The sequence below is a fragment of the Aspergillus undulatus genome (assembly GCF_047715775.1).
Source record: "Aspergillus undulatus strain CBS 261.88 unplaced genomic scaffold BDV17scaffold_22, whole genome shotgun sequence".
NCBI classification, from domain to species: domain Eukaryota; kingdom Fungi; phylum Ascomycota; class Eurotiomycetes; order Eurotiales; family Aspergillaceae; genus Aspergillus; species Aspergillus undulatus.
The window spans coordinates 265,970-291,679 of record NW_027396626.1 but is presented as its reverse complement, the minus strand read 5'-3'; the positions used below and the strand labels follow the sequence as shown (position 1 = coordinate 291,679).

At 51.6% G+C, this 25,710-nt stretch overlaps 10 protein-coding genes across 10 annotated transcripts; 7 read left to right on the top strand and 3 right to left on the bottom strand.

The window, feature by feature from the left end:
- Positions 1–260: 260 nt before the first annotated feature.
- BDV17DRAFT_83127 (proline-specific permease) lies at positions 261–2,248 on the top strand. The gene is made up of 4 exons (XM_073765204.1): positions 261–759; positions 808–886; positions 934–1,730; positions 1,790–2,248. The coding sequence occupies exons 1-4, from the start codon at positions 340–342 to the stop codon at positions 2,150–2,152; spliced, it is 1,659 nt and encodes a 552-aa protein (XP_073615923.1). The 5' UTR covers positions 261–339; the 3' UTR covers positions 2,153–2,248.
- A 520-nt stretch (positions 2,249–2,768) lies between these two features.
- On the top strand, positions 2,769–4,845 carry prnC (delta-1-pyrroline-5-carboxylate dehydrogenase prnC). Its single transcript, XM_073757824.1, has 2 exons — positions 2,769–2,984; positions 3,029–4,845. Exons 1-2 carry the CDS (start codon positions 2,853–2,855, stop codon positions 4,625–4,627), a joined length of 1,731 nt encoding a protein of 576 aa, XP_073615922.1. The 5' UTR covers positions 2,769–2,852; the 3' UTR covers positions 4,628–4,845.
- A 104-nt stretch (positions 4,846–4,949) lies between these two features.
- Positions 4,950–6,032, bottom strand: BDV17DRAFT_291085 (sugar phosphate isomerase/epimerase family protein; the record flags this gene model as incomplete). The annotated part of the gene is made up of 1 exon (XM_073762051.1): positions 4,950–6,032. The coding sequence occupies one exon, from the start codon at positions 6,030–6,032 to the stop codon at positions 4,950–4,952; it is 1,083 nt and encodes a 360-aa protein (XP_073615921.1).
- A 445-nt stretch (positions 6,033–6,477) lies between these two features.
- BDV17DRAFT_281618 (6-phosphogluconate dehydrogenase, decarboxylating) lies at positions 6,478–9,425 on the top strand (the record flags this gene model as incomplete). The annotated part of the gene is made up of 3 exons (XM_073760052.1): positions 6,478–7,977; positions 8,479–8,977; positions 9,028–9,425. The coding sequence occupies 3 exons, from the start codon at positions 6,478–6,480 to the stop codon at positions 9,423–9,425; spliced, it is 2,397 nt and encodes a 798-aa protein (XP_073615920.1).
- A 945-nt stretch (positions 9,426–10,370) lies between these two features.
- BDV17DRAFT_262730 (uncharacterized protein) lies at positions 10,371–11,284 on the top strand. The gene is made up of 2 exons (XM_073757823.1): positions 10,371–10,513; positions 10,587–11,284. The coding sequence occupies exons 1-2, from the start codon at positions 10,385–10,387 to the stop codon at positions 10,920–10,922; spliced, it is 465 nt and encodes a 154-aa protein (XP_073615919.1). The 5' UTR covers positions 10,371–10,384; the 3' UTR covers positions 10,923–11,284.
- Positions 11,285–12,682: 1,398 nt separating this feature from the next.
- Positions 12,683–14,128, bottom strand: BDV17DRAFT_291082 (uncharacterized protein; the record flags this gene model as incomplete). The annotated part of the gene is made up of 1 exon (XM_073762050.1): positions 12,683–14,128. The coding sequence occupies one exon, from the start codon at positions 14,126–14,128 to the stop codon at positions 12,683–12,685; it is 1,446 nt and encodes a 481-aa protein (XP_073615918.1).
- A 663-nt stretch (positions 14,129–14,791) lies between these two features.
- On the top strand, positions 14,792–16,031 carry BDV17DRAFT_291081 (uncharacterized protein; the record flags this gene model as incomplete). The annotated part of the gene is made up of 5 exons (XM_073762049.1): positions 14,792–15,336; positions 15,393–15,466; positions 15,519–15,640; positions 15,700–15,828; positions 15,963–16,031. 5 exons carry the CDS (start codon positions 14,792–14,794, stop codon positions 16,029–16,031), a joined length of 939 nt encoding a protein of 312 aa, XP_073615917.1.
- A 141-nt stretch (positions 16,032–16,172) lies between these two features.
- On the bottom strand, positions 16,173–17,965 carry BDV17DRAFT_83044 (putative glutamine synthetase). The gene has a single exon (XM_073765202.1). The coding sequence runs from the start codon at positions 17,703–17,705 to the stop codon at positions 16,311–16,313; it is 1,395 nt and encodes a 464-aa protein (XP_073615916.1). The 5' UTR covers positions 17,706–17,965; the 3' UTR covers positions 16,173–16,310.
- A 38-nt stretch (positions 17,966–18,003) lies between these two features.
- Positions 18,004–20,380, top strand: BDV17DRAFT_83050 (major facilitator superfamily domain-containing protein). The gene is made up of 2 exons (XM_073765203.1): positions 18,004–18,415; positions 18,463–20,380. The coding sequence occupies exons 1-2, from the start codon at positions 18,301–18,303 to the stop codon at positions 19,866–19,868; spliced, it is 1,521 nt and encodes a 506-aa protein (XP_073615915.1). The 5' UTR covers positions 18,004–18,300; the 3' UTR covers positions 19,869–20,380.
- A 570-nt stretch (positions 20,381–20,950) lies between these two features.
- Positions 20,951–23,182, top strand: BDV17DRAFT_291078 (uncharacterized protein; the record flags this gene model as incomplete). The annotated part of the gene is made up of 4 exons (XM_073762048.1): positions 20,951–21,417; positions 21,473–21,530; positions 21,603–21,695; positions 22,862–23,182. The coding sequence occupies 4 exons, from the start codon at positions 20,951–20,953 to the stop codon at positions 23,180–23,182; spliced, it is 939 nt and encodes a 312-aa protein (XP_073615914.1).
- Positions 23,183–25,710: the final 2,528 nt, after the last annotated feature.

The window sequence follows — 25,710 nt, the reverse complement described above, 5'->3', positions numbered from 1 at the left end:
ATCTCGTCGTCAGCACTATCTCTCCAGTTTCACCGAAGATACTCCTATCGTTCGTTGACAGCGCCACCTCCAGGCACTGCAATTGCCCAGAATGGACGCCCTGGGCAAACCCCACAGATCACCCCTGGACTGGCACGCCCAGAGCCAATAGGGTTAATCTCCCACACAACCAAACCATGAGTAAATTTTATCTCGTGCTGGAAATGATAAGCCGTTGACTCAGCAATCTGGGGTCTCCCGCTCCCAGTGTCATTTTTATAACACCGCTGCCGTGACTCTGCTGGATCTCTCCTCGTTCTACGCTTTTGGCTCGGGTAGATACTACACGGCCTACACACAATGAGCCCTACCTCGGTCAAGAGCATGGAGGAAGGCCGGGCTGAGCCCGTCCAGTCCTTCCAGTACGACTATGAGCCCAAGACATTGGAGGGCGAGATGGAGGAAACCGTGCACACTCAGCGTGGTCTTTCGTCTCGACAGCTGCAATTGCTTGCTATCGGCGGTTGTATTGGTACAGGGTTGTTTGTGGGAACTTCGACAGTCCTGACTTCTTGCGGTCCGGCGCCGTTGTTGATGAGTTATATGGTCATGGCTACTATTGTCTGGTTTGTCATGAATGTTTTGGGGGAGATGACTACATATCTGCCTATTCGTGGTGTTTCGGTGCCCTACTTGATCGGCCGCTTTACTGAACCGACCGTTGGGTTTGCTGCTGGGTACAATTACTGGTACTCTTTCGCGATGCTCTTGGCCACAGAGGTGAGTACGTCGCCAGAGGATGCAATACCTTAACTAATCTGCCCCTAGGTCACTGCATCCGGACTCATCATAGAGTATTGGAACCCGCCTGTCAGCGTTGGTGTTTGGATCGCCATCGTTCTCGTTAGTAAGTAGCGCATTATTCTTTCTCTATGACTTAGCTAACAAGAGTAGCGATTCTCGCACTTAACGTCTTTGCAGTTCAGTGGTACGGAGAGTCCGAGTTCTGGTTTGCGGCATTGAAGATTCTGGCCATCATTGGCCTGATTATCCTAGGTGTCGTTCTGTTCTTTGGTGGAGGACCAAACCATGACCGCCTAGGGTTTCGCTTCTGGCAAGACCCAGGCGCCTTCAAATCATACCTAGCGCCCGGGGAAACTGGAAAGTTCCTGGCCTTTTGGACTGCCCTGATCAAGTCCGGTTTCTCATTCATCTTCTCCCCCGAACTGATTACCACGGCTGCCGGTGAGGTCGAGGCACCCCGCCGAAATATCCCCAAGGCCACCAAGCGATTCATCTACCGTGTTTTCACTTTCTACATTCTGGGCAGCTTGGTCATTGGCGTCACTGTGGCTTCCAACGACCGCACCCTTGTCGCTGGAGTGGAAGCCGGAGAGTCTGGCGGTGGTGCAAGTCCCTTCGTCGTTGCCATCACCAACGCTGGCATTGGTGGACTGAACCACGTCGTTAATGCCGCCATCCTCATCTCTGCCTGGTCTTCGGGTAACGCATGGTGCTTCGCTGGCTCGAGGACACTATGCTCCCTTGCTGCAGAGGGCCAGGCCCCTAGGATTTTCGCCCGGTGCAACAAGAACGGTGTCCCGTGGGTTGCTGTCATTGCGACTTGGTCTATCGGCCTGCTCTCCTTCCTCAATCTGTCCAGTTCCGGACAGACGGTCTTTTACTGGTTCACCAACCTCACTACAGTCGGTGGCTTCATCAACTGGATTCTCATTGGAATCGCGTACCTGGTATGTCCCCTTCCACCCCTCCTCCCCTTCAACAACAGAACCCCGTCTAACAACACCAGCGCTTCCGCAAAGCCCTCCTATTTCACGGCATCCTCGACACCCTCCCCTTCAAGACCCCCTTCCAGCCCTACGGCACCTACTACATGATGTTCGTCGTGTTCCTCCTAATGATCACAAATGGATACGCGGTGTTTTTTCCGGGCGCATTCAACGCCTCCGATTTCCTAGTCTCCTACATTGTGATTGCAATCTTCATTGTCCTCTACGTGGGCCATAAGATCTGGTATCGGACGCCCTGGATTACGAAGGTTTCGGAGATTGATATTTTTACGGGCAAGGATGAGGTTGATAGGCTTTGTGAGAATGATCTCGAGCGACACCCGCGGAATTGGCTTGAGAGGATTTGGTGGTGGATTGCTTAACTTAGGCCTTTGATGGATAGACCAGGACGTTATGATGTATATAGATGTGGAATTTATGATAGATTATGACCTATATATACTGTCGTGATTTTTGAACTTAACTATGAAATCGCTTTATGAGTACTAGCATCGAGACTTGAAGAGAACTAGGGTTGACTACAGTCTGTACGGGGATAGCACGATGCAGACTGCACTGTGCAGTGTTGACCGGGGCCGGGGCCGGGGCGGGGTGACTGAAACCAGAACCTGCGGAGAACAATCTCCGCATATCGCAAGGATTGATTAATTCCATGATGTTATCAGATGGTCACATTACAATTGTACACTATACAAAGTATATCAGCGGGGTAGTGCCAGACCCAGCTGTAGTGAGTGCCGGCCCGGTCATAGTCCCACCCGGAATGCCCCCGGTCTGGCGCAATCTGCATGCCGGTACGGTGATCTGCGGGGCATGCTTTCATGGAATAATGGTTGGAATCTTCGATATCGGATTCGGCCAAAGACACTCGTTATCTGAAGGGTAATTGGCCGGGAGAAAGACACAGTCGCCGGTTCTAACCGGTGCTTAAATCACGGGAGCTTCCCCGCATAAGCTGTACTGTATTCAAGTGTTTGCTCTCCAACTCCCCCTCTTTCCCCCTCTCTTCTTTCTCTTCCCTCAATCTCATCCTCATCATCTCATTCACAAACAAGAGCAATAATGCAATCATCTCTGCTGCTCCGGGCTCGGGGTCTCCCTGTAGCTAGGACTACCGTCGCCTCGGCCATCTCGCGGACGAGGACGGCCTCGTACGCGACCTTCAAGGTCCCTCGCATTGACAATGAGCCAAACGTGGGTTAGTCACTTCAAACTACGACGCCTGCTAACCCGTGCAGAAACACTACGCACCAGGCTCGCCTGATAGAAAAGCTCTCCAAGATGCTCTCGCTCGAACACAGAAGGATGCTCCCCTCAGTGTTCCCCTCGTAATTGCTGGGAAAGAGGTCAAAGCTACCTCATCATTAACGCAATCCAACCCCTCCTCTCACGGCCCCGTGGCCACCTACTCCAACGCCACCTCCAGAGACGTCGAAGCGGCTATTGCATCCGCCCTCGAAGCGCGCAAGTCATGGGCGTCGACTCCGTTCGCTGACCGCGCCAGTATCTTCCTCAAGGCGGCTGACTTGATCTCGACAAAATACCGCTACGATGTAATGGCTCTGACCATGCACGGCCAGGGCAAGAATGCCTGGCAAGCGGAGATTGACTCTGCAGCAGAGTTAATCGACTTCTTCCGCTTCGGCGTCAAGTACGCAGAGGATCTATACGCGCAGCAGCCCGTCCACCACGCGCCAGGCGTCTGGAACCGCGTGGAGTACCGCCCCCTCGAGGGATTCGTCTATGCCATCAGCCCGTTCAACTTCACGGCCATCGGCGGCAACTTAGCCGGTGCCCCGGCACTAATGGGCAACGTCGTGATCTGGAAGCCCTCCCCCTCCGCCATCGCCTCCAACTGGCTTGTCCACCAGATCCTGCTCGAAGCCGGCCTCCCCAAGAACGTCATCCAGTTCGTCCCCGGCGAAGCCGAAGAAGTCACCAAGACCGTCCTCGACCACCCCGATTTCGCAGCCCTCCACTTCACCGGTAGCACGAGCGTCTTCCGCAACCTGTACGGACAACTCTCGACCGGCGTCGCGGCAGGTAAATACCGCAGCTACCCGCGCATCGTCGGCGAAACAGGCGGCAAGAACTTCCACCTCATCCACAAGTCCGCGGACGTGCGCAACGCCGCTGTCCAGACCGTCCGCGGCGCCTTCGAATTCCAGGGCCAAAAGTGCAGCGCCACGTCCCGCGTCTACGTTGCGTCTTCTATCGCCGAGGAATTTGTTAATCAAGTCGCTACCGAGACGAAGAACATCAAGCTCGGCCCGCCCTCGGACTTCACTAACTTTTGCGGGCCCGTCATTCACGAGGCCTCCTTTAACAAATTGGCAAAGGTCATCGACGACGCGAAGAACGACCCCGAACTTGAACTCCTTGCTGGCGGTACCTACGACTCTTCAAAGGGGTGGTACATCACTCCTACAGTCTACCGCACTTCAAACCCCGACCACCCACTACTCACGCGAGAACTCTTCGGCCCGATCCTGGTAATCCACACGTACGCCGACGCAGCCGAAGCCGACTTTGCGCGCATCGCGCAGAAGATCGATGCGACGGGTGAATACGGTCTCACGGGCTCCGTCTTCGCTCAGGACAGACAAGCTCTGGAGGTCGCTAACGAGGCGCTCCGCAATACGGCCGGGAACTTTTACATTAACTGCAAGAGTACCGGTGCTGTTGTCGGTCAGCAGCCGTTTGGTGGTGCGAGGGCTTCGGGGACGAATGATAAGGCGGGATCTGGGAATTTGTTGAGCCGGTTTGTGAGTTTGAGGTCGATCAAGGAGGAGTTTGTTCCGACTTATAAGGTTACGTATCCGAGTAATGAGCAGTGAGAATGAAGAAGGCGTGAGGGTTGCTTGAGCGAGGGGCGATGTGGCTGTGGTAGTTCTATTCCCCATTTGTTATGTTTCCGGCTTTCAGGACCTGGTCGATCGAGTTGCATCTTTGGCGTTCTTTTTATCTATGGATTGTACTCTTAGCTTAGCTACGGTGACGAAAAGTTATGTCATGACTGCACGTTTCAAGATTATCTATATAGTACATACTACCAATGTATTTCCATTCAAATATCACTCATTGCCTCCGTGGTCCATGGTCGCTCCCAACCTCCCTTAATCTCTCCTCGCCACATCAGCAACCTAGTCTACCTACAATCTAAATACTCCCCAAACAACCCCCCACAAACCTCCCCATCCTCTCAAACCCCCGTTCCGCAAAACCCCCCAACCCACCCGCAACATCCCGTCCATTGCCCGACGGTCCCTGATCAAAAACCTCCACACTAAACCACCCCCTAAACCCCGTCTTCAGCACCGCCCGCCCAAAGTCCTCGATCGGCAAATAGCCCCCGTCATACGGAAGCGGGCGGTAGTCGTGGCTCCAGCGGCCTCGCGGTGCCGTTCCGTCTACGACGCCCTTCTCAAGCGGCGCTGGCTTGTGCGAGTTCGAATCAAGAGGGACGTATGCGTCGGATACTTGGAGGAGATATATTTTCTCTCCCGGTACGGTGCGGATAAGTTCGTCTAGACTTTCGTGCCATTTTCTGCTCAACTCCCCCTCCTCTTTTGAACCGGGTTCTACACCCCCGATGAGTCCGGTTGATGTTGTCGGATCACCCCATTCCCCGCCGGCGGATTGGAACGTATCGAGACAGAGCCCGATATTATCTCTATTGACGTCTCGCACGATCTCCCAGACATCTTTCCACCCGGGGGCGTGGGACGACCAGCACCAGTTTTCGTAGGCGAGGCGAAGGCCTTTTTCCTTCAGTAAATCCGCTAACTCTCTTAGATCGGTGATTATATCTTCCCTCAGCGAGGAGGAAGGGGAGAGTCTGTCCAATGGCGTATCCGTGCTCCCGACTTGAAGTGTAGTGATCCCCACGGCTTCCATTATAGATATCCACCCCTTTGCCCTCTCAAACGCGTCTTCCCGTTCCGATGAACCTCGCGGCCACCCCTCGAAATTGGAGAATGGTTGCAGGAGCATGACTTGAAGGTTATATTTGTCTGCTAATTCGCGTACTTCCGCACCGGCGCTGATTAGGCTGTCCCAGTCATGACCAGAGATTTCGCGGGCGTGGAATTGGCATGCGAAATCGAGCAGGTCGGGGAAGGCGAGTTCGATTCCGGTGAAGCCGGCTTTGCTTAGGAGGGAGAGTTTTGTTTCGAGGGGGTCGGTGGGCGTGCCCAGGGAGCAGGTTGCGAAGGAGTAGGGGATGTTTTGCGGATTGGGCATTTTGGTGGTTTCGGGTTGTTGGGTGTAATGCTAGGTGGTTGTGTTGTGATTGTCTCGTGTTGGTGTTTGAAGTATAACGAAGGGTTTATTTTATTGACTGAGAGAAGCCTTATGATGGTATATCGTAGTATAGTAGCATGTCATATCTTATTCTATGGTGAAGTGGAGTGAGTGGTAAATGTTTATAGATCGGGAGAGACGGGATGATGTAACGATGAGGTTGATCAGCCAAGAAGAGTGATTGGCGCTGGCAAAGCTAGGGTTTGTCTTGACGGGAGATTTATGGAGACAATTTATTCTGATAGTAAATTAAATGTGTCTGCGTGTAATGATGTAAGAGGAGGCAGTTTTCTTATAAATGTATGTCTGTCTACCCGATCGTTCAATCGAAAATCCAAGACTACAATATCTCATAAAAATCTACAGAATACAATACGCCACCGCCATGCCCTCCCAGGAAGAAATAGTCAAACGTTTCAAACGAATCGGCATCGTCGGCTCCGGCAACATGGGGTCGATGATGGCCTTTGCATTCAGCGAACTCGGCCTGGACGTCTCAATCTGGGACGTCGCGCACGAAAACGTCGATAACCTCCTCGAGTCATCCAAGCACGCAAACTACTCCAACGGCGGAAAAATCGAAGGATTCTACGAGATCGACAAGTTCACCCAGTCGCTAGAGGGCCAGGGGGAGAGAAAGATCTTCCTATTCAGTATCACGCACGGCGACCCCGCTGATAAAGTGCTTGACATGATTAAGGGGGATCTGAAAAAGGGGGATATCATTCTCGATGGCGGGAATGAAAATTATCGACGCACGGAGGCGAGGCAGAAACGGTGTAAGGAGTGGGGGGTGTCCTGGATTGGGATGGGTGTTTCGGGGGGGTATCAGAGTGCCCGACGGGGTCCGTCCTTGTCGCCTGGAGGCGATAAAGAGGCGTTGGATCTTGTCATGCCTCTTTTGGAGCTCTACGCGGCAAAGGACAGTAAGACGGGTTTGCCGTGTGTGACGAATGTTGGGCCTCGCGGGGCAGGCCATTTCGTGAAGATGGTGCATAATGGGATTGAGGGGGGGATGTTGTCTGCTGTTGCGGAGGCTTGGTCGCTGCTGCATTATGGACGGGGCCTTGGGTATGAGGAGATTGCGGACATTTTCGAACAGTGGAATAAGGAGGGAGAGTTGAGGAATAACTTTTTGCTGGAGATTGGGAAGGATCTGTTGAGGGTTAAGAAGACGCCGAAGGGTGATGGGCATGGTGAGGGGGTGGCTAAGGATGGGAAAGATGGATATGTCCTTGATGATGTTCTTGACAAGGTGGTGCAGGACAACGATAACACCGAGGGCACGCCGCTCTGGTCGATTATGGAGTCTGCTGCGAGGCATATTTCTGCCCCGACGCTGGCGACGGCGCACTATATGCGCATTGCGAGCGGGAACCGCGTCGAGAGACTGGAGGTTGCAAAACAGCTGCAGGTTCCCAGCCCGAGACCGATCAGGGGCATGAAAGAATTGAAGGTTTTCGTCGAGCATCTGCATCACGCACTGTACGCCGCGTTCCTCGCGAGCTTCTGTCAAGGCCTTGAATTGATTGCTCGGGCATCCGAGGACGAGGGGTGGGATATTGACCTTGGAAGGTGCCTCCAGATCTGGCGCGCGGGATGCATCATCCGGTCAAAGGGTATTGCAGACATGCTGCAGCCGGTGCTCTCTGAGAACAAGAAGATCAGGAACATGAAGTATATCGACCAAGTGGCGCAGGAGTTGCATAAAACGTTCGAGTCGCTGAAGGAGATTGTCATTGCGGCCATTGATTCAGACCACTATATCCCTGCCATCTCTGCCACGCTGGAGTACCTGAAGTATGAAGGAGGGACCAACTTGCCGACCAAGTTTATGGAGGCGCAGATGGACTTTTTCGGTGCTCATGGGTACAACCTGCCTGGAGTGCCAGGGGAGGATCCAGGGCCGAACAGCAAGGGAGCCCACCATTATGAGTGGCGACCAGCGGAATAAGCAAGATTAAGCATTCATATAGCTGAATGAAATGTCATGATGAACATTTGAAAGTTGTTCGATAGGGAGATCCAAGGCTGGAATGGAAGGAAGGCATAAGTTGACTGTCGTGGTTGGTGCCTGAGGTCGCACGTGGGCGATAAGCGGAGAGGGGCAACTTTGGCCTCCGACCCCGCCGAGATTTTCAGCTGCTGCCCGAAATTGCGATTGCGCCTTCACTCATTCTGTTCAGTTGATGCCAGGGGCATTCCTTCGTTCTCTCTCTTCCCTCGCTAGATACCCTCTCCGAAGAATAGAATCATCTAAACAACTCGCCGCAAGAATGGCTGCTCTCCCCAACACCTACGCCGGTTAGCCTCGGCCCCCGCTTGACCTTCAACATTTGAACCTTTGACTTTGTGATAACGAACTGACACCCGGTGTGAAGAAAAGGTCCCCATCGCCGTCATTGGCGGCACCGGTCTGCGTGAACTCCCCGGATTTCACCAGGTTGCCTCCCTCGATATCACAACGCCATGGGGCAAGCCCTCGGCCCCGATCACCATCCTCCACCACACTCACAACGACAAGACCGTCGCCATTGCCTTCCTCAGCCGCCACGGCCTGCACCACCAGATCGCTCCCCACGAGGTTCCCGCGCGGGCCAACATTGCCGCCCTGCGCTCCATTGGTGTCCGCACCATCATCGCCTTCTCCGCCGTCGGTAGTCTGCAGGAGGAGATCAAGCCCCGCGACTTTGTCGTCCCAGACCAGGTCATTGACCGCACCAAGGGTATCCGCCCTTTCACATTCTTCGAGGGTGGCGTCGTTTGCCACGTTCCATTCGGCGACCCCTTCGACGAGGGCGTTGCCAAAATTGTGCGCGCTTGCGGACACAGCTTGGAGGGTGAGGGCGTGAAGTTGCACGACCGCGGTACCCTCATCTGCATGGGCATGTCTCACTTCAACTGAATATCTGATTAGCATGCTAATCCTGTATAGAGGGACCTCAATTCTCCACTCGCGCCGAAAGCAAGCTGTACCGCTCCTGGGGCGGCTCCGTCATCAACATGTCCTGCCTCCCTGAAGCTAAGCTCGCCCGCGAAGCCGAAATCGCATACCAGATGATCTGCATGTCCACCGACTACGACTGCTGGCGCGAATCGACCGAGGACGTCACCGTCGAGATGGTCATGGGCAACATGAAGGCCAATGCCGTCAACGCCAAGCACTTCGTCACTGCTGTTCTCGATGAGCTGGCGGCCGACCACAACTCGGACCTTGTCCAGGCGAAGCACTATGCAGGTTCCATCAAGTTTGGTCTCAGCACGGCCAAGGCGAACTGGAGCCCCGAGGCGAAGGAAAAGATCCAGTGGTTGTTCCCTGGTTACTTTGAGTAAAGGGTTGTTCTGGATACTTTTGACGTTGTGGATATTTCACGCATTTATGTCAAACATATCAGCGCCATATAGAGAGCCTGAATAGAGCATGATTTATGACAGCTGCGTCAGGACCACGTACTGAAGATTTTCACATCTTTGAATGATAGTAGAACGACGGAGGCTTTAGAGATGCGAAACAATAGGTGTTCAAATTGCGCCGCCTTTAGTTGGAAATCCGGAAGGAGCAACTGTCAACTTTTTCATAAAGGGAATGCACTGCGGACCTCTAGGCTACTTTATATGTAGTCGGCATCCCTTTGTGAGGGCGGAGTTGGTAAAGTGTGGAAGCCACTGAAGACCACGTCCTGAAATTTCCCTCACCCACGACTTTTTCCCGAGGAAGAACATGCAGGGGGCCCTAACTTATCATTTTAGAGCCGAGATGGTTATCTTTCACTGGTCCATGACACTTGCAAAACATCTAGTCACGTGGATCTCGGAAATCTTCAACCTCGCCAAGAAAGAACCTTCAGGGGTAACACTGCAAAGCCACGAATCACACTATCCAGTGACCATATCCCGTTGCTCAGCCTGCCCCGAGCGCGCAATCCAGAGCAAGTCAACATGATATGAGCCAGCGCTGGAACAGGACCCTCCCTCAGGATCCAAGCTTTGACCACTAGAGTATGCTCCACAGCTCGGATTCAGTGCTGATTGGCGGATGACGGGGACTAGCGCCAGAATTCCATCAACGGTTCCCCTGGATCGCCGTATCGTGATTGGTGTGCTCGCAAATGACGTCAGGGATTTCTACACTATCCTTTTTTAGGAGACGCGCTATTCCCGTGTGGGAAGTATATGCCTGGCCCTAACAGTGACAGATACATCGCCCAGCAGAGGTTTCGTCTTGATAGTGGAGAGGGCGAAAAGAGCTGAGAAGGAAAGATCTTTAATTAGATTTGGGGTTGTGGAAGGGAATGGGTATAAGAGGGTGTGTGTGCGCTAGAAGATGGTGCTGCACTGCGTTCTGTGATTACTTTTCGTTCCACCCGTCTTTCGCTCTCCTCTACTTGCTGGGCTTGCCAAAGTCGTCCATTCGTTACAAAGTAGGTTGCATCCTTGATACTCTCTATCTTTCATTGTCTGGTTTGAGCGGTGTACTAACACATCCCATCACAGTCCTACTATAAACCCAACCACCAACCACCAACGATCAACCAGTCCAACAATCACCGCTTCGCCCTCTCCCTCCCTCTCATCCTCCAACCCAAACCAACCCACGATGGCCATCACAAAAGAAGTCATCATCCTTCTCGTCATCGTCGGCTGCGTAGTCTCCACCTTGATAGGCTACGCCATCCACTCTCTCGCAACAAACGGGTTCCACGGACAGGGCGAGCCAAAGGAGATGAGCGACGAACAGCGACTATACATGCGCGAGTTCAGATTAAAGCAATTATCCTGGATGGCGAGAGATGCAAAGGAGGCGCGGTACCACAATTACAGAAAAAGTGACCTTGAGAGTCAGAGTCAGACGCCGTTCAGCGAGAGGAACTGAAATCTTTGGGCTGGTGGGCGGAGTAGGGGTATACGGGCTATTGAACCCGTCCTTGTTCCCACATATCAACTTGGAGTCTATCACACTTTCTTTCATTTTCATTTTCATTTTTTTTTTTCTTTTTGGTGGTCGAATCAAATCGACCTGGATGGCGAGACGCATCTATACTTGGTTTGGTTGTTTGATGAGTACATGGACATGGACAAGGCTATACGGTACTTCTTCTGTCAATTTGCTGGGTTGGGGTTTCTCGGCGTTTCTTTGTACCGGAACTTGCATGGATATCAATATTTACAATGTTTCCTAAGGAAGAGTTCTTACCAACCTTCCATCACTAAATCCAGTTTTTGACCGCTGACTCCCGTTCCAGAGGCCGAGGCCTGAGTGCCGTCGTGAAAAAGCCAAGGGAGCTAGCTGAAAAACTACCCAGGGAAGGTGTCATGCAGCGTCCACCTAGAACAAGAGAGTCTGGTGAGGAAAGCGCAATCTTAGACCTCGGGACCTACCTCCTGTCAAAGCTCTTCCCGTGTACGGCCGATTGGAACATTCACAAGGTTGTCGTGCTGCTATTTAGTATCACCTACAGATAGCGAATACTGAAGAAAGCTTATGCTCAACTATGGTAAAAGAGACGAAGATTTCTGGGGGAAATAAGCTGTGGACTTTGACAGAGACTGTTAGATCTGATGATTCAATGCTAGTGCTCCGGGACCCAAAGAGGTGAAACAGCTTCCATACCTAGGTGAACTTAGGGTTGCAGTTCCGTGCCTACCTTATATTCTTTCCCGAATGTTCAGGGCCACGTATAAGTGGTTCCGGTTCACAGACGGCGAAACTGGGTACCTAAGCATCAATTTGAATTTACTGATTATGTATATAAGATTAGCTTTCCTTTGTTCACTTTTTTTTACTGTGTCTATGCGCAGACTGCTTAAGGACCAATATGTCATCGTGGGGAATTTTCCGCATTTTCAGAAACATATATGAGAGTGCCGTAGATACCATCCTGGGTGTTATTCATGTCGATAAGGTTTCGATAAAAAGGGGCGTATACAAATAAACAGCAGGATATACTACAGGCCTAGCTGCTGCTGCTGCAAGTCTTTGGCCCATGGCCTACCCCACTAGCTAGTACCCCCTTCTTTTGTACGAATCCCATCCCCTACGTGCGGTGAGGTGGAAAATGCATGTAAGTAAGAAATAAAGAGAGCTGAACTCGTTCCAGACGTCTTTAGTAACAGTCTAGGTGAAGTCTCAGGGCTCACTTGGCTCACTCACCATCTGTCAGACTCGTTATGAATGGTGAATTGAACAAGAAGAAAAAGGTTGGTGCTTTCTGTTCTAAGCCATGGCTTGAAGTCCAGGACTGCTCGAGGTAAGGTAGAAGAAGCCTATTGGACCAAGATGCGAGCAATGAGTCCAAGGGGTAGAAGCTCACCTACCTAATTTTCTGTCCTCTATACAGTGGGATATGATCAGGGCTTAGGTTCTCGTCCAACTGATAAGTCAACTTTACTCAACTCTTTAGTGGCGTCAAGTGAGTAGAGGAGAGCTGCAGTACGTGAGCTTTGCCATACATGATCGTTGGACATGGCCCTTTCTTTCGAAATTCACAGTCACAGTTATAGGCTTATCGTAGTGAGTCCATAAGAACCCAAAGATAACCTCCTGGGCCACACAGTCCAAAAAGCCAAAGCCATCTATACAAAGAGCAACATCACCAAGCAGCAGTAACAGGCCAACCGGGGTGTCCATAAACATGAACCTCAAACCGGACTCCAATTGCCGCAAATTCAGGCACAAGCTGGGCGATCTTTGGCCTCATTGCTGTACCCGGCTGCCAGTCCTGCCCACTCGGAGACGTCTGAATCCGAACCGCTTTCAATCTCGGGTACAGGTCTGGGGACGTCAACTTTGCCCGAGCTAGCGAATTTAGAAGGGTGATGGACGAATTTACAGGGTCCCAGATTGTGAGGCTTGTTAGTGTAGATGGAAAGATCTGTTTGGTGCAGTCGTCTATCAAAGTCCGAGTGGCAGTGTCCGTTTCTTTCCCGAACTTCGCTTTCCATTCCTCTATGACAATGGCGAGACATCGCCCGGCGGTTGCGAGAACTGATAAGCGGATAAAATCTGCGAAAGTAAACGGTATGCTACTGGTAGCTGATGCAGTGTTCCCGAGGGGAATCCGACTGTGAGCCTCAAAGGCCAGGTCCTGAAGGGTGTTTTTGGCCTGGAGGAGGGCGTTCCATGCAGCGCCGACAGTCCATGATTCGTTGTTCGCGTTCTCCTCTACATCAGCGACTAGATGCAATTTGAACTTTCGCAGCTTCTTGCAACGTACAATGAGGCAGCGGACGAAGGCAAATGTAGGTGCAGCCTCGTCAAAGTCCAACACCTCCAGGTGCTCCAGCTGAGGAAGGTTAGAAGCAGTGGGTAGGAACCCTGCGACGGTGGGAAGAGCAAGGCGCTTGAGGTTCGGTGCCGCAGCGAGGAACGGGGCAAATCGGTCGTACTCGAGGCACAAATCATCTGCGAATAGCAAGAAGTGGATAATCAGGTGTTGGAGGCGCGGCAAGAGAAGCCGAAAGTTGGGGCCGGTCGAGGTCGCTGATGTAAAAGATGGCACGGCGCGTATTTGAAAGAACTGAAGGGCCTCGAGATTCACGCAGTAAGCTATAGCCACTTCGATCAGTGGATTTCTTCCTCGGTCGCTCGAAAAGTCCACAGGAGGAAGACCGATATGGCCCATGCAGGTGTTCAGGAACTGCTTATCCTTGTCGGCGTATGCTGACTCGAGGTCGAATTCACAGTCCTCGCCTGAGCCGCAGTCATCGAGGAACGCGCTGTTGGTTGACATATCCGGACTAACGAAGTGTAAGGTTGTAACAGCTTGAGCGAGGACCGGACGTGTAGTAATGGCGCGAAGAAATGCCATGAGACGGGCCAGTGACTTTGTGGCGTCCAAAGCACTATGGAAATTACTGTGGAAGAGCATTGGCTGGAGGAGGTCTCTCAGCCTTGTACATGTCCGACTGAGTCGAGACAAGCACTCTGGGGAGCTGAACTCGTATAAGTCGTCCCCGGTACAATGGGGGCACAGATATGAGCCGATGCCCATGACAAGCTCAGCTGGGAGAGTACTTAGGGTTGGAGGGCCGGCCATGGTTCCGAGTCGGACTGCGAATGCGATTTTCATACTGGGTGAGGGGAAATACAGTGCATTATAAATCGTATGACAGCAGAGCCTCGGACCTCTACTTGGTTCGACACGTGGTGGCTGAGCATCCTGCCAAAAGTGACATGCAGCAGTAGTCTTCATATTTAATGGCCGTGGCTTTGCGCCAAGCGCGCCGGCGTTGAAGGCAATGAACCATGTAGCTAGCAGTATCCATACCGAGAGTTGGATAGCCTGAAACAATGATATGCTTCTACCTAGTCTAATAATAGAAAAGATAACAGCCGCACCATCCTGAACGGGCGTAGCGGCAGGGGTCGGATCGATCTCCCGCAGAGACTTTATCTGCACGAGATCTGAATCTGTCTTCTCCAAAACACAAACATTACCTCATCGACATGGCCGGCCTTTCGCGACTCTTGTTTCGAGGCCGTCGTCTTAGCATTTGGTCTCCGCAGGCCATTCTACCCGCGGCAAAGTACGAAGTCATGACTGGTGCTGCTCATTCCTGGGTTCTCGCCCGCCAGGCCGAGTTGGAGAAGCAGACTGCGACCGACTTTTGTAGTGTGCCAGATGTGGTCGAAAAGCTAGACGCAGAAGAAACAAAAAATTTACCACGAGCGGCTTAACATTCTCATGAGAATTACCGTCATGGCTGATCTCATGATCTGGATGTCCATGGACGGATATCAAGGCTATCAACCCTCTGCCGAGATCACACCGGGGCCACAGTATCCCGATCTGGAAGCACGCCGTAAACGTTACCACGAAGAACTCCAGGAACTGGGCTACGCACTGCTCAAAAGCTGTATTGATTTTCAAAAGGAACATGGCCAGTTCGCCTCTCAGTGGGCGGAATGGCGCAAGAGATGCTTCGGAAGGAGATACGCGGGGGGGCTGCTCGAACATCTCCCCCGGGTGCCATGGATAGAAAGTGTCCTCCTCTGTGAGAAAGCGCTGTCAGCACTAGAGCCGGAGGAAAGGGAGCAATATAGCATGGGGCTGGCGATCTACCGTGCGGCTTACAAAGCCTCTGATGAGGAGTGGGCGACTGTCAAGCGGAACATGGAAGCTCATCTATCAGCCTGGGGAACCCATGTTCCTAATGCGGACAAGGTGAAACCACTCCCTCAACTCCACTGGTTTGATTGCAAAGTGCTAGGCATCGACCCAAGTGATACTGCTGCAGCAAGAAGGTTCGTCCATTTATCTCTCCCCTGCCCACGGCAAGCAAATCTAACATATACTCTAGTCATTTCCAGAATGTGCGAGAGTCATACCAATACAAGTTCGACCCACGAGTCTCCCTCATAATCGACGACTGGAGTGCCGGATCATACAAGTTCGACCGCCACCCGTCACTCGACAGAGACCCAAGACAAACTCAACCTCCTCGGCGGCAACTCCTTCCAGGGCCACCTCCCCGCCGTCGACCCAGACTACATCCCATGCAAAACCCCAGAGGAGCAAGAAGCACTCGACACCACACGCCCTGGCTACGTAGGCCACATGCGGATTCTTTTCATCAACTGTGGCCGTTGGCTATGGACCACCCTCAGAAATGCTATACTGGACCGACGGTGCCGAGCCAGGTACGGGAGTGGAAGGCGAACAATGCGACTAAGGGACCCATGCTGGATATGTTTGCCAAGTGGCTAAAGGGGAAGGATCCGGAAGCTGCTGCTAAGGTGGAGGAGCATATGGGCTCATATAAACATCATGCACTATTACCTTTTCTAGATATAGTTCATGACCATTGCAGCGGGCTTGGAATCCGCGGGGTCCTCAGCGATCTTGACATTAACTCTTACAGTCCACATAGCCCGAATACTCCAAACACTACCCGGTTCCACAGGGCATCCCAAAGCCGAGACTCCAGGCTCCAGACTAAGTAGCTGGAGGCGCTTACGCTGGCCAGTAACCACCATGTTGGGACCCTTGCAGGGAATATCTAGACATCTCAATAGGGGGTGTGAAAAGGATGAGGAAGGAGTGAGAGGCCTCCAGCGTAACCTTGTTCCGAAAGCCCAGATCTCTTGAACTTGCACATAAATACCATCTTCGACCACGCCGGTCACTTTTTCTAAATGTCACTACTGAGTACGTTTAAACCCAATGTCATCAGTGCCCATTTCCTCCTCTTCTATACAGGAATACCTAGCAGGGTAGGCTAAAACAGCTCAACCAACAGATTCCTCGCCTTCTCAGAGCCCATGTTCTCAACCTGCTCCAGCTCGTATTGCTTCAGGTCCACATACTGTTGCACCATAGCCTTTCCGAGCATTGTGTCCAGTCCCCCAAAGTCACCTGCTAGTACTGACAATGAGTCGCGCAACGATGCTGGCAGAGGAGCCTTCTCGAATGCCGTGTCATCGACCGTGGACATGTCGGGCCAAACGAGCGGCTCCTTTTCAGCCAGCCCTAACAAGCCCGCGCCCAGCACTGCCGCCAGGGTGAGATACATATTCGCCGTCGCATCGATGCTCCTGATTTCCCAATGAGCCGCATTGATCTTGCGGATTGGGACCGACCGGTTCTCCGAGCCCCAGCCAACCAGGGCACCGGCCTTAAGCGGAGCCACGCGTTGGTAAGAGGATTCTTGGGATAGGAAGAATCCCCACAGACTTGGAAGCCGCCTGAGCATGCCGCCTAGGAAGAACTCTTCTTGATCGGGTCGGACGGGCTGCAGTGAGAGATGCATGTGTTGGCCGTTCATTTGCTCCGAGAATGGCCCTGTAGGGACGGGCCGCGGCGACATTGTCACCGTGCAGCCACGGCGGTTGAATATATCCTTCAGAGTACTATGGACGAGTACGAGCTGGTCCACGGCCTGCAGCGGTGGTAATGGGCCCAGTGCAATTTCGTACTGCCCGCGCATCCCTTCAGCGTGTATTGCGGTTATATGCACACCGAAGGCACGAAGCCGCTTCACGGCCTCTTCGACGTAGGTCCAACATGGATCGCGGAGGCCAGAGACTGTATACCGGCCTAGCCCGCGGGAATAGGGTACATAGCTTCCTAAACAGTCCTCTTCATCCTCGTGTTCCCCTTCTTTCTGCTGCTTGCGGCCGGATAGCTTCATCACCTGAAACTCCACCTCAAAACCAATAAGGAATTCCAGCTCCCAAGTTTTCGTGGCCTCTCGCAGTACCTTCACCAACGCCTGACGCGGACAAAGGTCGTTATTGAGGGCAGCAGATCCCACCATGGTTGAAGTAACACCACACATCACCGTCGCAGTGCCGAGACTGGAACTCTGCTTCACAGACGACCAATCCGGAATCATCCAATGTACACCATCAAGGTTTGCACCGGGCAGCAAGCTACCGTCAACTGAACAATGGAATGCTATCGGAGGAGCATGCAGGAAGCTGCCGCCTGCCAGTAGGGCGAGACACTCTTCAATGACAAGGACCTTTGCACGCAGCACGCCAGAATAATCGACCCATTGAAATCGAATAAAGTTGATGTCAGGTTTTGCATGTCGGAGGTTCTCGATGGTAAGCACCGGATCCAACGGCTTTCCTGTTGTTACCCAAGAGGGGTCAATTTGGGACGGGGACATGTCGCAATAATGGGTGTTTCTGATCGATTTTAGTCGATGAGAGGAGAGTGCTTATGAAAAGACTTTTGAGATCTGTCCAGGGACGATGATGACATTTCTCATGATCAAACTCAAAGGAAGGGTGGCGGGGTCTTGCTTGCTCTTCATGGTGACCTATGCCCAGACCACTGTTACTTGATCGCCTGCAGATCTTCCACCTGACGTGATCTATGCATGAACATCGAACAATCGTGATGATGGTTTCAATCAAGATTTCATAGGGCCAAAAACAAAGACTGCCAAGTTGAAGGCCACAGACTCACGGATAGGGCTGCTGCAGATCTTCCCTTGTTCAATCCCCGACACGGCACGGCCTATTGGTAATTCATGCAAGTGATCTATGCAAGGATGTAGGATAATCCCTCCAGCAATGTTTCACAGGATGATGCCAGAGGACAGGGCAAGGGCACACCAGCCGATGTTGGCCTTGGCCCCCGTGTTTGCGAGATGCTGCGACTTCCATCCTTCACTCAGCTTACCCTCTACAACACTTTGACCCCCTTCTGCATCTGCCAACTCTGTTTCTCCTCTGCCTGAAGGCCTGGACAGAATTGCAATGGCGGCGGCAACCGAACAGACCCTTTTGCTGCCTCCTCCGGTGCCAGCATTGAGAGGGACGGTATTTGCAGCAATTGCCTCGACTTGGATCGCTTCCTTCGCTGCAGCTGCTGGTGAGCGAAAACGTAGCAGGGCTCTTGTCCAAAACTGACAACCCCAGACAGTACAATAACCGCGACACTCTCCTCCACAATCGCAAACGAATTCCAGTCGTTGACCGTCATTTCATGGCTGGGTTCTGGATACCTCATCGGCCTCACGGTAACGCAGCCATTATGTGGGAAGCTGAGTGATATCTTTGGCCGCAACGCCAGCTACCTCTTCGCGGCGTTGGTGTTCGCTGCTGGGAACTTGGTATGCGGACTCGCGGGCTCGCAGAGCACTTTGATTCTGGGTCGTGTTGTTGCGGGCGTCGGTGGTGGCGGGTGTAGCTCAATATCGACCATCATCACTTCAGATTATGTTGCGCCCCGCTCTCGGGGTCTGTGGTACAGCTTTGGAATGGGAATCTATACCGTTGGGATGGCTTGTGGAGCTGTGATGGGGGGTGCTATCAATGATGCCCTAGGCTGGCGGTGGGCATTCATCATACTTGCGCCCATCGCGGTCGTTGCAGGAGGTGGCGTCGCCGTATTTCTGCCACAGAGAACTGCCGGGGTCGACAGTTTCTACCAACAGCTGTGCCGCATTGACTATGGTGGTTCCATAACCCTCGTTTCGTCCGTGGCCTTGCTTCTCATCTACCTAAACCAGGACACAGATGACTCGCGAGCGGCCACCGAGGGGCTACTTGCAAAGACAGCTATTCCACTCGCAGCGATACTGCTAGCGCTCTTTATTGTTATCGAGCTATGCTGGGCTCGAGAACCCATCATGCCGCTGCCCATCTTCCGCACACCGTCCGTCCTAGCAGCATGTCTCAGTAGCTGGCTCATGCCGGTGTCAGTGTTCACCCTAACCTTCTATATCCCACTCTACCTCCAGCTGCGCGGATACTCAACCAGCGAAACCGGTGTACGACTCCTCCCGCAATCCATCGGAGCCGGCCTGGGCTCATTTACAGCCGGCCTTGTCACTCGACATACAGGCAAATACAGTACCGTGAAGATCATCATGCCAAGTCTCCTTGTTTTTGGGGCAGCAGGATTTGTAACCATCTCGATGACCTCGCCACCTGTTCTGACCGAGATATACCTATTCCTGCACGGCGCCGGCTTCGGCGGGTTACAGACGGTATTATTTCTTGCGCTTCTCAGCGCGGTGCCCTTCAGCGAACAGGCTACCTCCACATGTGTGCTTCTCGCCTTCCGGTCAATCGGGTCAACGGTGGGTGTTTCCGCTGCTGGAATCGTGTTTCGGAGCCGACTCGGACACCAGGATGGGCATGGACATGGGCATGGTAATGACGGGACTTTGGATCAAGATGCGCACATGAGTGCTCTGCATGCCACCTTCATCCTCGCTTTGGCGTCGGCTGTTGCTGGGTTTGTCGCTGTTTTGTTTGTTAGGGATTTTGCCCTTCGTTCAACTGTTAAGGATTGCAGTGAGAGTTTGGTGGAGGGGTAGGTGAGGTGTCTTCGTAGCGTTCTATATTATGGAATATGGCATGTCCGCAGTGCGGGCAACTGGACTCTACTTGCGACCTTGGTTTCGTCGTGCTTCCTTTTCAGTTCTGAGTTCTTTGAGTCTACATCATCATCACAGGTCTGATCACTTACCACCATCCTGGCATTGATTGCTTGCTTCCTTCAAGCACCAGAAAATCCCGCACTGCCACCGTCTCCAGTCTAAGCGATAGCAAAGTCAGATAATAAGTATTAATGCAGGCTTAAGCTACAGGAATATCCGGGATCGTGCAGTAGCAAGCCCCCTACAGACAAGGGAAAGACTTCATGGCTCAGCTGTGCCTGATAGAAGTGCAGGGCGCGTTTGCGCAGCGGAGGAAGAACGCCGGCCTGAAATCTAGCTGCTTGCTTCTACAAGATTTGTTTCCTCACTATATTAGTTGCTTCATACGCTCTTTGTGACCATTCCTTCTTTTTATCGTCATCGTCATCGTCTCCCGCTCTTACGGTCTTTTCTCAATTTCCCGTCTCGTCTTCAGCTCGCATCCGAGATCTAGCTTCATCGGCTCAACCTACAGTACCACGCTACTGACCCTAAACCTCGAAAAATAAACGCATCTTGGTACTCCTAAGTCATTCTTCCGTTCGTCACGATGGATAACCAGAACCAGCAACATGGGGTCTCCTCCGCGATTCAGACCCTAACAACCTAAACCGCCACCAAAAGGCCGGGCAACTTGGGAAGCCATATGCTTCCTTTCCGCCCATGTACCGTGGGTTGCGGGAAATCTTATTATCTTTAGCCATCCATCGTGACTGATCTCGATATAGACCCTCCACGTCCTATACCAAGGTCCCGATCCAAGATCCCACAGCCAAAGGCAAAGACGCATTGAATGCAGCTGCAATCGATAGGGCGTACGCATCGGGGATACTGAAACAGCTTTGCAACGACGACAATCTTTATGGGGACAGTATCGGCAGAGAACTATTCAAGGCTCAGCATCCCGAGTTGGCTAAGGGTGCCGAAGATTGTGGGGGCTGGATTTCTGTGATTTTGAACCGGCGGGAGATATAACTATCATGCCGTCGATGTTGTCGAAGAAATTGAGCGAAAAGATTGGCAAGGTAGAGATGGCGCACCGGTACGACAATTTTTGTATTTTCTCTCGGCGATTATGTGGCGACGACAAGGGAAATCAGAAGCTAGCCCTAACAACAAGCCTGGAGGCGGAGGCGGAGGCGGATATTCTTGCGGACGCCCATATGTTCGAAAGGAAGGGGCTCACGGAGCGCGAGTACAAGCACTCAAGAAGTTGTACTGCTGTGCGTTCTCTAAAGTTAGGAGACTTGGTAGGTCATAGTAACAGCCTCCTCTTCCCTCTCACCAGCCCGACTATTCTCCAGAATCGGAACAAATGCTACCACCTGCGCCATGTCGCCGCCTCCATTTTCGGACTGGATACCGTCTCTATGAAGGCTGCCGCAGCGCACTTCGTCTACGGGTGCGGGTGTGCTAAACGTCTCGGGAGAGCCACTGCCATAACACTGTATGTCCTCTGGTGCTTCTGTTAGTATTGATATGAAACTCACTTCTCCTATTAGGAGGAATTGGCCGACGATGGCGGTTATGTCCACCAAGCGATCCGCTTCACAGCGTTACGTAAGTTCAGTATGTATCTTTTGTTGACTATCGCGATATACCTAGAAGTACGGCTAGCTAACCTTTGGTTAGTGCCTCGAACCCGACCAATATCGTGTAGTCACAAAGGATGAACCAGGTGGGGTTGCTATGTATGCTGCTGTCCTTTCTTCACGCTGGTGGAAGGTAGGGTTACCGTCTGGCCAATAGTGCGGGAATCCAAAGCACTCGAATGAGAGTCTGCCTGCCTAGCCCTAACTACAGTACTTTCGACACCCAAAAACCAAATATAAGCTTGCTGGGTGCAGCCTTACTTTGACTCTGGTTTTGGGTAATTGCCATCTATATCATGGAGAATATTTGATCGAGAATCGAGTCTAACGAACAGATTATTTTCAGCGGATGTTCAGCAATAGCGGGTCTGGAATGAATTGACTCTTTGTGAAGTTGATGGAACTTCTCGGGTGTATTGTTGAAACACTCTCGGAGGCCATCAACGAGATGTAAAAGACTTGGAATTTCAACAGGAGTGGGTTCAGACGCCATTTCATAATAGAGTAGATCAAGCTGTATCTCAGAGGTATTGTTTTTAGGTGAAGGAACGTGAAGGAAGGAGGACTTTTGGAATCCGGTTTGAAGACTTTGAGTAATATTTGTCTTTGTTTATATTCCACCTGCCAGCGATCGCTGAAGCCAACTCTCACCATGAGTTCAGATGTTGTTCGTCATATCAGTATCAGTGCAACGCAAGGTACTGTCAACTGGCTTCTTCTACGTCATACAAATTATGTCGTTGTTGGGAAGTGGTAGCACAAGATATAAATCATCTGGAATGTAGTCAGGCGGATAGGCTATGTCATGGTAACAAATACATTCAGTTGGCTCTGGGGTGCCAGGGTTGTTTCTGTTGTCGTCATTATTGGTGGTGTCGTGGTGGCTGTGGTGCTCGGCTCAGTCGGAACCTGCGAAGGAGACGGCGGCCGTGCTGGAAGTCCGCGGCTGGTAAGCCCCTTGCGCGTTGGGATTCTACTGTGATAGGGCCGGAAGCTGTCGCCGTATGCAATGTTGCGTAGATCTCTGCAGCACCGAGTAGATCTGTAATACACATCATATCATCAGCTCAGTTGTTTCGATCATGATGACGGCGACTTAATATATATATATATATATATATATATTTTTTTTTTTTTTTTTTTTTTTTTTTTTTTTTTTTTTTTTTTTTTTTTTTTTTTTTTTTTTTTTTTTTTTCAAGCTTCACGCCTATCGTAGCGGCAGGACTCAGCAAGGCAACAACTCTATTTCTTATATAGGAAGTACACAAGTGACAGAACACGCGTGATTCATACTTATAGGCGCAGGGCAATGATATTCAATACGCTTACGGGAAGGTCTTGGAGTTCGGTGTGATTGTCTACGCTACGGGGATTGGTGCTGTCGATGGTGCATACCAAAACATTGATATTACTGGACGCAATGGCCTCAAATTAAACGATGCGTGGAAGGACGGTGCGAACGCGCTCTACGGTCCTAGCGTGGCTAATTTCCCGAACCTGTTCATCATCTCAGGACCCAAGGGTCCATTCGCAAATATCGTCCCGTTTCTCGAGGGCCAGGGCAGCGATCATCGATGCCGCCCCAGTAAAAAGACGGACCGGAGGACCAGCAAAGGGTGAAATATACTTTGACGTCTCCGATATGATCCTTCACTACACAGGAGAACCAGCCACCGGTAGCTCAGGATATACCCTTGGCAATTGTACGTGCCTTTTTTATCTAACTACCTATACCAGGTTTGACTCGATGCAAACCTCGGCCGGTTCTCACTCGCGAATCGAATACTGTCTGAGTTGTGCCTTGATCACAAATGCCACCGACTTCCTTTCAGCTAGCTGACGCGGTCGACCATCTTGGGAGTAGTGACGACGAGCTACAGAATGAGATGGGGGACAGGGAATGTTATAGCACGATCCCGCACACCATACCCCAATGAATAGGCCGAATTTAACCAAACCCCGCCGTTTGGCGGGACTATGGGATCAACCCAGAGAGAAGCACTACGATGTGTAACTATCTCTACTACATACTTCTTCAGCATCGTTCCGTCCATGACGCTTCTAGGCCTCGTTCCGCGTTGAGATTGATATGTATCGACACCACCAGGACAATACTGGAAGAGGCTGCTAGGGTTAGCTCCGGACGCTTGCCTGCCGTGATGGTCATTCGTTCACTTCAGAACTGGTGCAACGCTCGCTTCTCTTTGCAGCCTCTCGAGACGGCACTTGCCTTTTATGAGGAAAATATCTTGCCGTGAGGTCTCTCAAACTATGAAAGCCAAACTAAACTCCTTTGACTGCCAACTGCTCCTCCCCCTCCTCCTCCGAGTGTCCCCCAAAAAAGATCATGAAATGGTACGTCCAATCTGAGTCCCCTTGCCAATGACTCTGATCCCTTGGTATTGTCGTTGCTAATATCTGTTAGGACAGCTTCTGTGTCCAGAAAAAGGTTGAGGTGGCCTCGTCCGCGAGGGGAAATGCCCGTGGAAAACTCGCCTCGTTTATGTCTAGATATTCGGTACATGAATAAGAAATGGAGCCGCGGCTAAAAATGTACCCTTTATATTGCCTATATGATTAACCTTAAGACTTCTTTATCCTGTGGTGTCCAGTGCTAGTTAGAAGACACTATTATAAGAGTAGCCCTTGCAAGTAAAGACTTTAACAAGTATATCGTTACTATCTACGAGGAAACCTTTTCTCAGGATAGTAATCCTACCCCTGCTCGCCTTCTTACTTTAAGTAATTCTGTTAAAGCTGGTATTCCGCCTTTCCTTATACTTACAGATATTATTTCAAGAGGTCTTTGCCTAACCCTAAGTCACAGGCAGGACAGCACCGCAAAGTAGCTCTTATTACTCTACTTGACAATCCAGGCAGCCGCGGCGGGAAACAAGCATGTTATCAAGGGAACTGATTAAAAACCTAGAGGCCAAGGTACAACCCCAAATCACCTATTAGGGGATTCTAATTTGCTAATTATTTTTAGGACTACTACTGGGGCGTGCAGATCTATGACACTAACAAGCTTACTACAGAGATGTTTGTGAGACCGCAATCAAACACGCGGCTGTTATCCAAATAGAATACCAATAACGAGTGGCTTTTGAGATTTTTAGAGGTATTTTGAAACCATCGACAGCAGACGATCATTGCTTCGAGAAGGGAGCAAGGCAAGACGAGCTTTCTGGCGGCTGACAGCAAGACCGGCGCGTCGGTCGAGTATACATATGCACTCGGCATTTGTGACATAGCACCCTCCAGACGCCCCAGCCCGAAATAGGATTGTCACAGCCCCCGATGACAGCTGTGGGAATCAAGCCAATTCGCCAAACGGTGCAAGAAATGGCGGGCCTGCAACATGTTATTTCCTTCTTTGAAGAGGACAGTTAGATGTGCGAACCTTATGAGTTGCCTGGGCGATTAGTTTTGCTCGACGGGGCCACCTAACCAGACTCGAGAGTTCGCAAGGAATCCGCCATATACTCGACCTTATGCCAGACGTCTCCAAGATCAGCGAGGAGATTCCCGAGTTGCCACCAGCGCTTTACTGTGCACGCCACTCGGCAAACGGCTCTATGAAATTCCCATCAGGGTCAAATGGATCTTGGGCGACAAGTCAGGAAGACATCAGAAGCCAGGATGAAAATCTCCTCTAGCAATATCGGGTCGTGCCTAGTACACACCTCATCCTTATAAAACAGGAAGATGGGTGCCTACTCCTGTGACTGTTATGAAAGCGATGTATACCTATATATGCTTGTCCAAAGCCGTTCTACCCAAGTCACGCGGTCTTTGAACTTGTCTAGGTCTGAGGCTCTTGAGTTTCATATCTCAAGATGCTCTTTGGGCTTGCTTCGCTCCAGCACCGCTCACGGTCTGGACCCGGCCCCAAGGTGACCAAGGAGCAATTCGCTACGGTCCGTGTTATTTACAAGTACTGGTGCTACCAGTGATGGAAGCACGGGTGCCCCTTATACACGGCTCCATGGAGCGTTGTGACTAACAGCTATTCTCTGTTTCTGCTATACCTGACCTGCGCTCCTGATAACCGAGGGACATATAATACTACAGCGACAGTAGAGGAGTGCTCAGATTAGTGCCTTGTTTGGGCTATCTCGCACATGACAAGGTGAACGGAAATACAT

Coding starts and splice junctions, on each gene's coding strand:
- BDV17DRAFT_262730 (XM_073757823.1), top strand. CDS start 10,385: ATGGGTATAAGAGGGTGTGTGTGCGCTAGAAGATGGTGCTGCACTGCG. Junction 10,514..10,586: donor AGTCGTCCATTCGTTACAAA/GTAGGTTGCATC, acceptor ATCCCATCACAG/TCCTACTATAAACCCAACCA.
- prnC (XM_073757824.1), top strand. CDS start 2,853: ATGCAATCATCTCTGCTGCTCCGGGCTCGGGGTCTCCCTGTAGCTAGG. Junction 2,985..3,028: donor GCATTGACAATGAGCCAAAC/GTGGGTTAGTCA, acceptor TAACCCGTGCAG/AAACACTACGCACCAGGCTC.
- BDV17DRAFT_83050 (XM_073765203.1), top strand. CDS start 18,301: ATGGCGGCGGCAACCGAACAGACCCTTTTGCTGCCTCCTCCGGTGCCA. Junction 18,416..18,462: donor TTCCTTCGCTGCAGCTGCTG/GTGAGCGAAAAC, acceptor TGACAACCCCAG/ACAGTACAATAACCGCGACA.
- BDV17DRAFT_83044 (XM_073765202.1), bottom strand. CDS start 17,705: ATGTCCCCGTCCCAAATTGACCCCTCTTGGGTAACAACAGGAAAGCCG.
- BDV17DRAFT_83127 (XM_073765204.1), top strand. CDS start 340: ATGAGCCCTACCTCGGTCAAGAGCATGGAGGAAGGCCGGGCTGAGCCC. Junction 760..807: donor CGATGCTCTTGGCCACAGAG/GTGAGTACGTCG, acceptor ATCTGCCCCTAG/GTCACTGCATCCGGACTCAT. Junction 887..933: donor GATCGCCATCGTTCTCGTTA/GTAAGTAGCGCA, acceptor TAACAAGAGTAG/CGATTCTCGCACTTAACGTC.